The 13,563-nt window shown below is 43.2% G+C and overlaps 2 protein-coding genes across 2 annotated transcripts in view; one reads left to right on the top strand and one right to left on the bottom strand.

The window, feature by feature from the left end:
* Nucleotides 1-3,434, top strand: part of MRPS35 (mitochondrial ribosomal protein S35) — a gene marked incomplete at both ends in the record, with an annotated part of 41,428 nt that extends 37,994 nt beyond the window's left edge. The window contains one exon of the mRNA XM_084255715.1: nt 3,165-3,434. Within this exon, the coding sequence (XP_084111841.1) occupies nt 3,165-3,434 (270 nt within the window). The remainder of the gene's footprint in view (nt 1-3,164) is intronic.
* Nucleotides 3,435-8,022: 4,588 nt separating this feature from the next.
* MANSC4 (MANSC domain containing 4) lies at nt 8,023-13,211 on the bottom strand (the record flags this gene model as incomplete). Its single annotated transcript, XM_084256469.1, has 3 exons — nt 8,023-8,796; nt 10,761-10,895; nt 12,980-13,211. 3 exons carry the CDS (start codon nt 13,209-13,211, stop codon nt 8,177-8,179), a joined length of 987 nt encoding a protein of 328 aa, XP_084112595.1. The 3' UTR covers nt 8,023-8,176.
* Nucleotides 13,212-13,563: the final 352 nt, after the last annotated feature.

The following is a 13,563-nucleotide window of genomic DNA, read 5'->3' as shown; positions in this document are numbered from 1 at the left end:
TGTCCTTGACATAGGAACATAGACTGCAATAGAGAAGAGGGTCTGCAACCCACTCTTGTTCACCTTGTTCTCACAAATTCGTGTTAATGAGAACACAGATATACTGTGTGGACTGTGCATTGAGTGCCCTGAGTCCCTGGCTTGCCTGCCCTACCTCGTTTAACCCTCAGCAGAGTCCTGTGGCCTTGGGTTTCAGATGCACTCTTGCCTAGCAGTAAGTTCTGGAGTTAGACTCTGTTTCATAAAATACCAAAGCTCAGGTTAATTACTATGTCACCGTCCTCTGTGATCTTGAGCCAATCACAAATATTATTTACCTGTTATTTTTAGACCCAGAAAGCTTTGGAAGTTGCTAATCTTTTCATAACTTATCTGTAGCAGAATGAACTATTAGATGAAAAGCTGTTTATAGCCTTTCTATCCCATTTAGTGTGAATATTTATACCCATGGCTGAAGAAATGTATTCACCCCTGGAGGTGTTCCAAAATACATGGTATTTACACGCATTAACTTCCTTAATACATAAAACATACACACAATTCTGAGATCACCAACTTCCCTAGGAGACTGTGGCCCTCTGTTTAATGCTCATAGTTATTTTTCTTATGTATAGAGATATTAAGATCTAACCCAGTAGTTGGTCTCAATAAGGATAGGAACTAATTTTTTTTTTTTAATTTTTTTTTTTAATTTTTTTTTTTTTATAGAGGCATGCTTTATTTGTTTGCTGGTTTGTTTGTTTGTTTTGTTTATACATGCACTGGGTACAGTCAGAAGCGCGGGAGGGTGAGAGAATTCACCAGAGCCAGAGCGGGGAGCAGAGCAGACAGAAGGACCGAAGTACACTGCTGAGGGGAGCAGCGGGCGGCAGGAGAGGTCTGCGCGCCATGTGGGACCCTCCTCCAGTGGCCTGGGAGCAGCCGGGGATCGAACCGGCGCCGCAGAGGCCGCGGGCAGCTTCGCAACCCAGCGCTCAACCGCTGCGCCACCGGGGAGGCCCAGGATAGGAACTAATTGACACACGCTGTACACATTGAAGTATGTGTTCTGTACATACTCATGCCATTCACTGGAATTGTAACTGCTGCTAGCTTGAAGTTTCTTTGTAGCCATGCAGAGTTTGAGTCCTAAAGCTGGAATGTGTGAAACTGGTGGATTTCACTGTGCCTGCAGCTGAAGTCTGGCCCTGCCCCTTGCTTGTGCAGGTTGGTAGGAAGCCATGCCTTTGACACAGGAAGTTGTTCCGCCCTGCCTCCCTCATGACAGTTAGGATAGCAGCAGCATATGCTGCCCTTTTTATGTGATTGCACACCTGGAAAATTCTCTACTGAGATGAGTTAAGAGGAAGGTGCCTGCAGCTGCTCTTGCTGCCTGGGCTTACCCGGCCCCTAAGGGCGGAGAGAGCCAGGATCACGGCACACCTGTGACCCACCATGGGCAGGTGTGTACCAGGTGCAAGGGCAGTAAAGGAGATGTCGGAAATGATCAGTTCATTTACTTTGGTTACCTTCTCTGTCTAATTGACCATTTCAATTTTTTTCAGCAATTATGTCTTTTAGTTGTTTGTCTTTCAGCAGTCAGGAATAAGACAGAATGATTGCTTTGCTTATGCTTTATAAAATGTATTTTTTAAAATATATGACACTTATAAGTTAGAATTATGAAGAAACTGACACTGTCTTGAAACTTTGAAAAGATTTCCTGTAGTAATTGAATTACAATGATGTAATTGAATTAGGGCATTTGTATTCTTAAAGGGCTGATAATTATTTTTCCCCAAATATTACAGTAACAATTACATGGGGTAAGGTAATTTTATCAGTTAGTTTTCTAATGTACAAATTTAGAACTTGGCTTTCAGAAGTTATTTGGAACAGGGGTGTGGAGGGCTTGTTTCCTATTATCTCCCCCATTGAGTTGATTTTCAGTCAGTGAAGGTATTTCTAGCACATAAGTTGGGGCACTGTTCTCACCATAAAGTCAGTTTAGGGATGTGGGATAATGGTGTAGGGAACTGTGAGCATAGACATCCACCTGGACTGAGGAACTTGGGGGTAGGGGAACAAACACCCCACATCCTGTATTGTGGTTGGAAAGGATAAAGGAGCACTTCTTTTTTGTGGTCTCTGTGGTGGGGGAACCCAGTGATCTGAGGGGTCAGCTGAGTCAGTGTCATCCCCAGCTGCCATTTGTGGTTGGGGCTCCTTCTCACTTTTTTTGAGTGGTAGATTTCAGATTGCCAGAGATTTCCTTTTTCCATGGGTTCTGGGGGAGGGCCCAGGTGGAAGCTGTTGGCCTCCTTTTGGTGCTCACTGGCTCTGAGGAGCCTTGGCGAGTCTGCTCAAGCTGGGATCTGTTTCAAGAGGAGTTTTTCAGAGATAAAATATAATTTTTAACAGCCTTACAAATCCATCTCTCTTTTAATACTTTAAAAGTGTTATAATTGTGCTTACCACCTTTAAACACTAAGAAGAGTGGATGATTCTGTAATAGCCCATAGCTTAGAAAATTGTTATGTGTTAATTTGGAAAGAATGTAACTGGTATTCAGCACTTTGAACCAGGGCATGTTACTTACTAACTACACAGCTCAGTCTTTTCACAGAATATTACATCTTTATTTAAATCATAAATCTGAATTATATTGCCATAAAACCTATTAATGTTCTAGAATAATGTTACAATTTTTTATAAAAAAACAAGCAGTAACAAAAATTGATTCCATTATAGGGACAGAAAATAAAGATAATTACAAAACTGAATTCCAGGATATATGAAGTCATTATGACTAAAAGTCATGTCTTACACATGTACGTTATATTTTAAATTTTATTGTAATTGGCCTTCCCTATTATCCCCACAGGCATGTTACAAAGATAAATAGTCTTCTCTCAACTCTCATAATATATTTGAGCTAGGAAATGTGAAATGTTGATGTGTTAGAGTTTAGTGATTGCAAAGCTGCAAAAAATGAGTATTTTCTATCTTATGGGAAATAGTATTGCTTGATAAGCAAAGTCTGCAAGGCAGACAAAGGGTGAATTCTGTGGGGGGTTGCTGAGTGGTAGTGGAGAGTATGGACCAGGGCTGCTTCCCCCCAAACAGTAAACAGAATATCTTTGGATAACATTTCTCAAAAATCAAAATTCACTTTTTGCTTTCAGAAAGTGGAAGAATGGGAGCAAAATAAGACTGAAGCTGACATGGAAGAATATACATGGGACAACAGCTCCTCAGAAAAAAATGTCCTGGAAACTCTTCTTCAAATTAGAGCTGCTGAGAAACATCTGAAAGTAGGTAAAGAAGAGCTCCTGGGCACTAAAGAAGTTGAGGACTACAAGAAGTCGGTTGTTAGTCTGAAGAACGAGGGGGAAAATGAAAATACCCTTTCTCAGTACAAAGAATCGGTGAAGAGGCTATTTAATTTGACATGAATTATGTAAAAAAATCTGCTTCCTTTATTAATTTTATGATACATTTGTGCTCATTATCTAACATAACATAAAATTGAAAATGTTATTAAAAAGCTATTATTTTACATGAGAGTTAAAATTATTCTTTTCATAGTAATGTGCAAAGGCAATGATGATTCAAAAGTTTTCTTGTGCACTGGGGCAGTTGGACTCATTTAGAAAATCTCTTATTTCTCCTGATTCTAAATTGTTCATTTTTGGTTCTACTGTAATAACTTTAGATTCATACCTGTACATATACTGTCTTGCCACCTGCTGCATTTCCTTTTTCTTATTCATTTGCACTTGGTTGCTTTTGAGTAATGATTTTGGTTGCTTGGAAAGTTAGGCCCAGAACCCAGTTGTCTGGCTGCAGTTTGGTGCTTTATTTATTAGGGAGGTGGGTCCTTCATGGTGTAGTAGTAATACGTGCAAATGCAAACAGAGGGGTAGCTGTGTGTAATAAAGAAGTTGGTCCTGGGCCTCCCTGGTGGTGCAGTGCTGTCAAGCTGTCGCCAGTATGAGTTAGATCCTGGCCAGGGAGCTAACCCACATGGCACAGCAGACCTCTCCTGTCTTGCCTGCTGCTCCCCTCAGCAGCATATTCAGTAGATCTGTCTATTCTGCTCCCCACTCTTGTCTCTGGTGCATTCTCTTACCCCATTGCACCTCTGGGCTGGACCTCAGTTCTTGCATGCATTAATAAATAAAATTCTTTTTTTCTTTTTCTTTTTCTTTTTTTTTTTAAGAAGGTCCTGCCCAAAGAGAGATATGCCCTTTGCATCAGCTTCCGGGAAGTAATCTGTCTTACTTCACAGAGTGACTTTGTGTTTGGCAGGAACCAGTCACCATGGATTTTAGGGTAGGGCTGGCCACCACTGACATCATAAGTATGCCAGAAAAACCAGCCAGGTGATTTAGGGTGGGGGCTTGGAGTCCACCCTTCAAACCCTAAAGAAATCAGTCAGTCATACCTATGTCATAGAACCTCATTAAAAACTTCGGACATTGACGTCTGGGTAGGCTTCTCTGGTTGGCAGTAGTCTGGTCACATTGTCACAGGCTATTGCTGGGTGAGTAATGCATCCACCTTTGGGGACATCAATAACTATGAGTTTGAAATGCTTCTGGACTTCACTCTGCTTCTCTCTGCCGATTTTAATCTGTCCTTTCTTGTAATAAAGTGTAACTGAGTATAGATAGCTTTCATTGAGTTCTCTGGGAATTCTAGTGAAGGACTGAGCTGATGGTTTCACATTTACACTTGGTGCTGAAGTGAGGGTGGTTTTGTAGATGACTGTGCCCTCTGTCTTGCACCATTCAACTAATGGGGCATCTGACTTGAGGTCTCTTTACTTGCTACAGCTTCGACTTCTAATGGTAAAATCTTAGACTTGTGAGTTGAATATGAAAGTATCTCAAAAGGATAACCATTGTTGTTGTCATTGTCATTTTAGCAATAGTTAAACAGCACTCTTCGTCATTAGTTAGATCCTTTAATAGTCCTTTAAACTATTCATTGATCTAGTACATGTGATGAACATTATCATATTTGTCCTTATATTGAGGGTTCTAGGCTAGTACAGACTTTGCTATATTGATATTTAGTCACTTCTAACTTCTAACTATTGTTGTTTAGGTCAGAAGTTGCTCTTGAACAAGTAGGCAACTAAGAAATAGAACAGGTATTGTAACAAGGTGGGCAGGGAGAGGGGCAGCCCAGAATCCCCAAACCTGCCTGCTCTAAACAGATTCTGCCATCTACCACATCAAGACAAAACATACAGACCTTTAATGGAAAGGAACTTTAATACAATTAGTGTGTAAAACAGAAAAGACAAAGAATATAGTTTCCAAATCAAGCACCCAAAGTTACCCATCCCTTTGTGGGTAAAAATCCACCCAAACGGGGTTGGCCCAAAGCAAGGCCTGAAAGCCTGCCACAAGTCTAAAGTACTTTTCAGCAGGGACCCATAGAAAGGGTCAGAAAAAGCCAGACAAGTCTGGGAGGAAAAGAGCAAAATCAAAATCAAGGTAAGAGCTGCCATTGTTAGCCTCCCCACAGGTCTTTTACCCACATCTGTTTCACCCAGTCCAGGACCACAAAGCAAGTGCAGCGTCTTCACACATCTCTCTGCTCCATGTGCCTCCTCCAGGTCTCCTTCTTGCTCCCCATCCTGCTTCCTTCCTTCCCCAGTCTCCTCTCCAGCTTCTTCCCTGCTCACCTCCACCCTTCCTTGGCTGGAGCAGGGAAACTGGAACCTCCCCTTTTCCTGGGGACCACCCTGTTACAGTATGTTTTCTTAATTGTAGGATGCTTTAATAGTTCTTTGTATATTTCCAGTTTTGATGAGCATTTCAGAATACTGGATCATTATAGACTTTTCATAAGAAGTCTGGCTAGTTACAGTGTTGGAAAGATTTCAGTATCCTGACTATTAAGCAAATGAGTATAACCTCCTTAGCCTTAGTTGTTGTCTGGCCCTCATATCTTTGTTTTTTAAGAAATCTCTATATTCACTTAGGACTCCTCTATGGCTCTGCTGACTCCCAGGAAGGACATGGTTTCTAGGCCATCGGTTTAGCAATAATTGGTGACTCCGGTCTGGTGACCTCTCCAGTCTGAGTTTACTTACCTTATCTGATGATCAAAGGTAGAGTCTGGACAAGAGTAGAGTTTGTTTTCATACCAAATATGATTTTTCCAAATTATGGTCTTTTCTATAAACTAATCTCAGTTTTAGAGAGTGAGTAAAATTATGAGAAAAACCAAGGGAGAGAAACCTCCCCCCCCCCCATCAACTCTAGTTATTGTTGGGAAATCTTTCAACAATTTTACATATATATGTATATGTATATGTGTGTGTGTATATATATATGTATATATATTAAAGAAAATAAATTCAGAGGGCCATGGAAACTCAATTTTTAAAGACAACTTGAATTTATTTACATATAATTTTAAGATAATTTAAATTGTGAAATCCTTCTTAAGCAGCATGTTTTCCCTCCATAATGTATCAAGAAAGATTGATAAAATTTATGATACTTATGAATAGCATGTAAAAGTCAGTTGAGGACCTCCCCAGTGGCGCAGCGTTTGAGCGCTGGGTTGTGAAGCTGCCCGCAGCCTCTGCAGCGCCAGTTCGATCCCCGGCTGCTCCCCGGCCACCGGAGGAGGGTCCCACATGGCACGCAGACCTCTCCTGCCGCCCACTGCTCCCCTCAGCAGTGTACTTCGGTCCTTCTGCCTGTTCTATTCCCCGCTCTGGCTCTGGTGAATTCTCTCACCCTCCCGCGCTTCTGACTGTACCCAGTGCTTGTATAAACAAAACAAACAAACAAACAAATAAATAAATAAAACATGCCTCTATTAAAAAAAAAAGTCAGTTGATTCAATTTTTAATTCACGCTTTTATTTTACTGAAACAGATTTTGTGTATTTTGTACAAAATCTGTACAATCTGTATATTTCTTTCTCTCATATTAAAAAAAGAAAAGACATTCTCTTCCTTGCAGTAAAAACATTAGAGAAAGAAAACAAAAAATCTCTCAAGCCACTGACCAGTTTGTTTTAACATTTGAGGAACAATTGCTACTCATTACTTAATGCTTATTTGCTATTTTTTAATATAAATGAAAATGAATTTTATTCCCACTTCTCTTTCTTCCGCCTTTCTCCCTCCTATTTCCTCCTTCCTTTCTCCTCCACCTCTCCCCCACCTTGCTCCATACTCTCCCTGCCAGGGGAGGAGATGAAAGGTCTGACATTCAAGATCATTAGAGATTACAGTTTTGCACACTTAAGAGCGTAAGATTTAGGGGCTAAGTTGGTATAAGGTGTGGACAAAGCTATAATACTTAGAGCTAATAATGTACAGTAGTGAACAGTGTAGACAAGGGTGGCTATAAACTAAAACGCCCAAACTTTATTCAACAGAAACAACACACAATTCAAAGCTTTCACAGCTGTAATAATTGAAAGACGTGAGCTTTAAAAAATGGAGATGCTGGAATAGGATTGAGAAGGACTAATAAGTCGCACATTGAAAACTGAGTAAAACCAGGAAGCATTTGCTTGTGGGTTAGTAATGGTAATAATAGTGTTCTCCTGCTCAATCCACGGAAAGATTGTGTTACTATTAGTGGCATTAATTTGACCTTGAATGGAGAGAAACCTGCTCTTTTTCTCCCTTCTCCTTGCTTATTTGAGAGAATGGAGTTTTCTAGACTAACTGATCTCATGCATGGATTTCAAACCAGTTTGCCTGTTAAGTCCTGGCTCTACTACTAATTAGCTCGGTGACTTCAGGCTTCGACACTCAGTTTTCTCATCTGTAAGATGTAATAATGGTTAATAATAACAAACCTAATGTACAGAGTTGTAAGAATCCAATGAGTTAATATTTATGTAAAGAACTAACTATAATCTCTCATTTGGTGCTAAATAACTATGGGGTCAGAATTTTGTAACTTTGGCAAGGGAGGGTTCATTACTAAAAAAATGGAAATAATCAAAAAGGCAGTTATGGTTATCAAGCATGCCCCTTTCTCTTTTAGAGGTTGGCAGGAACGGGCATCCTGTGCAATTATTTTTTTAACCAAACTGACCTTTCTTACAGAAAACTAAAAGCAAGACTCTTGAAAACTTACACTCTCTTTTCAGCTTTTATTATTAAGAGTTCTCCTTCAGAGTGTTAACAAGTTTTAATTTGCCTGGATCCTTACCTTCTCTGTCCTGGTTTATACTGGCCCTGCTGCTTTCGACAGCATCCCCACTTCAGGATGACTACACAGCAGCTGAGAATCATGATGGAGCTGCAAAGGGACACAGGAGCCAGCCACAATATCCAATCCCCAGGGGTGCCCTCAGGCATGGCATCATCGCCCTGAGATGTGCGGTTCCTGCCATTGTGCCCTTTGGTTTTGTTCGGTGACTGCTGGCTACTATTGAGTCTAGCTGGAATAGGCATATGAGAAAGTTTTGTGTCTATGGGCACAAATGGAGAAATAGTCTTGTTATCTGGATTGTTGATGGGATCAGTACTGGGGGACTCTGCATTTACCTCAGTTGGGATGGAATCCTTCAAGGAAATGAATCTCACCCAAGAATCTGTGGGCAGTTCTTTGGAAGACCTGGTATTGTTGGTGTTTGTCATCAGATGATACGTGGTTGATGGCGGAGTTTCTATTGATGGTAGCATTTGACTGATTATGTTGGTTGGTTGTTTTCCTAAATTCACAGCTTTTAGAATCCTTACTCTGTCCCATTTGTTAGATGAAGAACGGGTATTTAGATAGGTAGGAGGTAATTGTTCAAAAACCAGCAAATCTGGATCTAAACCTGAAAAAGAAATAAGGCAGCATTCATGTTATTTTTAATTTAAGAGAGGACCATAAAGTACAGCTTGGAGAAGCCTGAGTTCTGCCATTACAGGCTTCTGAAAGACCTTGGAACATGCTGACTGCACTTGAATTTATCTTAACTTTCTAGGGTACTTTCGGTTATGAACAAGTTTGGCCACATCAGGGAGAGTACTTTGTGTCTGCCAGGGCTTCGGAGCAATAATACAAAGTTAGTACAAGAGGTGCAGAAATAATAACCATTGAGGGCCTCCCCTGGTGGCGCAACGGTTGAGCGCTGGGCTGCAGCCTTTGCAGCACCGGTTCAATCCCCGGCCACCGGCAAGGGTCCACGTGGCACACAGACCTCTCCTGCCACGCCCGCTGCTCCCCTCAGCAGTGTATTTCGTCTGTCTGCCTGTTCTGTTCCCTGCTCTGGCTCTGGTGAATTCTCTCACTTTCCAGCGCTTCTGACTGTACCCAGTGCTTGTATAAATAAATGAATAAATCTTAAAAAAAGAAAAAAGAATAACCATTGAGATAACGTAGTGTTTTAAAATATAGTTAAGTAATAGGATTTGAAAAGTATGACTACACTCAAAATCCTGAGTGAAGCCCTAAATCTCTTTCTAGTCCCTGAGGGTCCTTAGTCTTAAGTCCTTTCCCTCAGACTTCTGATATTTACAAATACTGCTTGCTTTTTAGCAGTATTCTGGTTGAGCAGTTTCTAGTCTTTAGTCCTTGGTTTGCTGTATTTTCTCTTCATCTCACATCCCTGCAACATCAATTGTCACCATGCCACTGCTGGCAGTAAAAACCACATGGGCTTTTTTCCCCTTTTTGGAACTCTGCTCTGATTTCTCCTGTGTTCTGCTGGAGATTTCCACCTAGATGTCTCACATCATCCCAAGCATCCCCAAAGCCAACATTAATGTCTGCCTCTTCCATTATTCCTCATACAGGCTAGACTCTGCACTGCAGAGTGATTGCAACCCCCTGTCCTCTGCCTTCATCCGGTAAGTCAGTCCTGAGAACTAGTTCCCAGGGTGCTGGTTGGTAGTCACCCTCCTCTTGACTTTGTCTGGATACAGTGCCTCCCCAACTAGGGGAGGAAACTGCTCCAGTTTCCCTAGATATCTGCCCATGTCACTTTAATGCTGGCATTTTGTCATTCAGTTCCATTGGCTGGTTCCTTATTTCTGACAGAGCAAGCTAAATCTCCACTCTGCCAGAACCCTTTTATTACCCACCCTCAGCCCACCAGGCCAGTCCCTGTCCTCCTTCCAGTGGGGCGTGGAAGCCCTGTCTTGCCCCTGCCCGCCTGTCCTGGCCCTGGAGCCCCACCCACATCATTTAGCTGGCTTGAATCTCTGCTGCTTTTGAGCCTGTCTAGTGAGGCGGAATCACATATTTTTTGCATTTAAATGCATTTTGCATTAATTCTACATGATCCACTACCTAAGACTTGTCACATTGACTAGATTCTAAGGCCCTGGGATCAAAAAGGAACAGAGGGACCAAGGGCTGATGTGGTTTTCTAAATTAACATATGCTGGTCATCTAGGGACAGAGGATCTGCTAGTGGGCATAAGCAGGAGGGGTATGTGGCCCCGTCCCTGCTCTGTCCTGGTGAGATGCTGATTAGCCTCACAGCTGCCGCCTCCACATTCTTCAACTCCTAGTGGCATCACAGCCACTGTGGGGAACCCAGAGACTCCATTTGGGCTCTTGCTGAGGGTTTCTGGGATTAAGGAGATGAGTGTTCCCTTGCACATTTAGTCACATAGGAACTGCCATTGTCTGGAATGGTCTTGTCCTGGCTGCACCTGCTAAAGTAAGGGAACTTCCCTTCTTAATTTGCTGCCCTGGATGCCCCCAACTTTTCCAGATAAGGTTCCCTAGAAAATGATTTGGGGGTTCAGATATGATGCTTGCCAACCACTACTGAAATAAAGAAAAGGTTACCGTCAGTGATATTGTAGAGGACAGCTCCGGTGGTGGGGGCCAGGACGCAGCTCTCCAGTGCGGGGCAATGGACGTGCAGGCAGTTGGCGCTGTCGTGGACGGGGTCGTGGTAGAAGACAGCCAAGTTACAGGAAACTGGAGAGACAGGCACAGCACGTTGGCTGTGGCCCCAGCCCACCCGCACCCTGCCACAAATGTGGGGTTCACGCACAGTCCAGAACATTAGGAGCCATGTCAGCTATTTCTGTGAATACAGAAAATGCCCTTTTATGGAAAATATCTGCTGATTTTCTCTAAGTGATAAAATTCAGTGGGCTACAAGACCCGCAGGGGATTTACAGCTCTATCAGATTTCCAGGTGTGGTGCCCTAGCAGGAGTGCACCCGAGAAAGAAAAGGGGAAATGGAGAGACTAAGGACAGCAAGAGAGTCATGGGGAAGGGGAACCACGAGCGACTGCCTTGTTCCTTGATGGGGGGAAGGCCAGGTGAGTAGTACCTGACCCAGGTGCACACTGGCCTCTGGTTGGTCGCACACTCACATCCAGTGACATGTTTCATTGGGGTCCATCAAAGAGAAGGAGCAGACAGACAGGGTGCTGGGCCTGGAATTCTAGAGGGGAGGGGCATAACGCTTGTGCTGTCTCCCTCTTCCTAAGTCAGCTTGCTCTTTAAAACACATCACGTTATTTCTGGGGAGCTGGGGCAGATTTGTTGAGTGCAAATGTTCAGTCTATTCCCCACTGTGGTATCACAGGAGGAGCCATATGACAGGGACTGTCCACTGGCCAAAACCTCTCAAGTTCTTTAATAAAATATGATTACAGCTGGACAGCACATGATACCAGACCTCAGAGCACAGCTAAAGCTGCCGAGGAATGGTGGAGGTCAGACCCATACTGTTTCTGTGCCAGCTCAACTGCACAAACCCTACTTCTCCCATTCCTTCTGGGGCACCCCATGTTTCTGCGCCTGCTGAAATAATTGTGCAAATAATAATACATCACCAGTACATCACAGATGACACATATTCCCGAGGACTGTGCCCTCAGGTGTAAAGGAAAGGAATTGGGCAGATTCAAGTTTACACATCCCTGTTTCTCATAGGAAAGCAGTTGATGCCGTGGAGAACAGTTTCAGTCCTGGCTCACAGTCCTGCACACTGCAGAGGACCGGCTGCGCAGGTGTGCTAGTGCAGGAGTTGGGCATGTTTAAGATGTGGTTTCTGGCTAGAAACATGTGCGTGCACACCCTTTCTTGTTCTGGAGGAAGAAGGCTGCACCTTGGAAGCCATGGAGTCTTCACAATCAGAAAGTCCTACTGGATGTGCATAATATCTTTGGGATTGGGTGAGATAGAAGTCTGCTGTGCCATATGTGGGTTAGCTCCCTGGCCTGGGATTGAACTCAGGCCACAGTGGTGATAGTGGTGATAGTGGTGATAGTGGCTCGGAGAATTAACCCTTAACCCCTATGCCACCAGGGAGCCCCAAGGTCGGGGATAAGGGGGTGGAGGGTTACTTTAAAACATCTCGCTTTCATTGTTTCCTTCCAGGTAGCTTGAAAATCTTAGAAAAATGAAAAATACACTAACGATAGCTGTCAAAATTGGGCAACAATGAAATATTTTCCTAAATTATAGGCCTGGATCATATTAAACAGATGATAATTAGCCCTGATTTCAGACAAAAACAATCTGTTAGAATATGTTGAAAATTAATTCTTTCCTCACTTCCTTCTTGCCTCCCTCCCTGGTTGCTATTTGACGTCTTCTCCCTGTTTTCTTCGAAGCATGAATCACAATCTAAATTCCTATTCAATATATCCCCCCACATCTCATCAACCCAAGCAACCACATTTCAAAAATTTGAAATACCAATCTCACCAAAAGGGCTTTGAAAGGAAAATTATTTATAAATATGTTTGAAATCAAATATGCCCTATTTGGGCTCTAGAAACACTGTTAGTTAACCCCAAAGGAAAGATTTTCATTTCGCACTTCCGTGAAAAAAGGAGAGCGTCTGGGACCCAGAGGCACCACAGCTGGGTCATTGCTGGGTTTGTGAACCCAGCTGCCTGGCAGTCTCTGTCTTAGCCTCTCTCCCTCATCCCAGGGCATCTCCCTAGGCCTTTCCTAGGCCTAGGCCCCTGCTGGGGGTGGCTGACTTAAGTCGTCATTCTGAAGCCCCCTGTGGTTTGCTCAGCACATAGGGGAGACTTACCATCTTTCCTCAGGCAGCAGCTCCGACTGCACTTCTGGCCAGTGTTTTCACTGTAATACTTTAAGAACTGGGCTCCCAGCTTCTGAGACTCTTCCAGGTCAACAAGAAGACCTGGGAAGCGCCGGATCCAGCAGTTTCTATAAAATATGGTGGGTGAGCAGAGAGCATCTGAGACATACCCCATGCTCAGGAGCAGCAGCACATCCACTGCCGCCGCTGCTGCAGTGTGCATCTCCCTGGTGTGAGGACTCAGCAAGGCTGTGCTCCCCAGATGGAAGCTGGGCTGACCATCAGGGCTTAGGAGGAGTCTGGAACACGGAGCTGTGGCTCAGGAGAGCTGCTTTGGGACTCTTCCAGAGGGTCACTGTTAGAGAAATGAGGCCGGTGTTTGACTGTATGGTCATTCGTCTTTTGTTTCTTTCCAGTCCAGCCTCAGGTGAATATGGGGCATTACCTCTTTCCAGGTCATTGCAGTCCTCTCTGTCCCTTAGCCTCTCGAAGATATGGTTCACTCCTTTGCTTCTTTTCTTTCTCTGACAGTGAATAGTCACGGACACCTTTTACTAAGGAAATATAAAGACAAG

This window comes from Talpa europaea, assembly GCF_964194135.1.
Source record: "Talpa europaea genome assembly, chromosome: 15".
In the NCBI taxonomy this organism is placed as follows: domain Eukaryota; kingdom Metazoa; phylum Chordata; class Mammalia; order Eulipotyphla; family Talpidae; genus Talpa; species Talpa europaea.
This window is presented reverse-complemented; position numbering and strand designations above follow the sequence as displayed.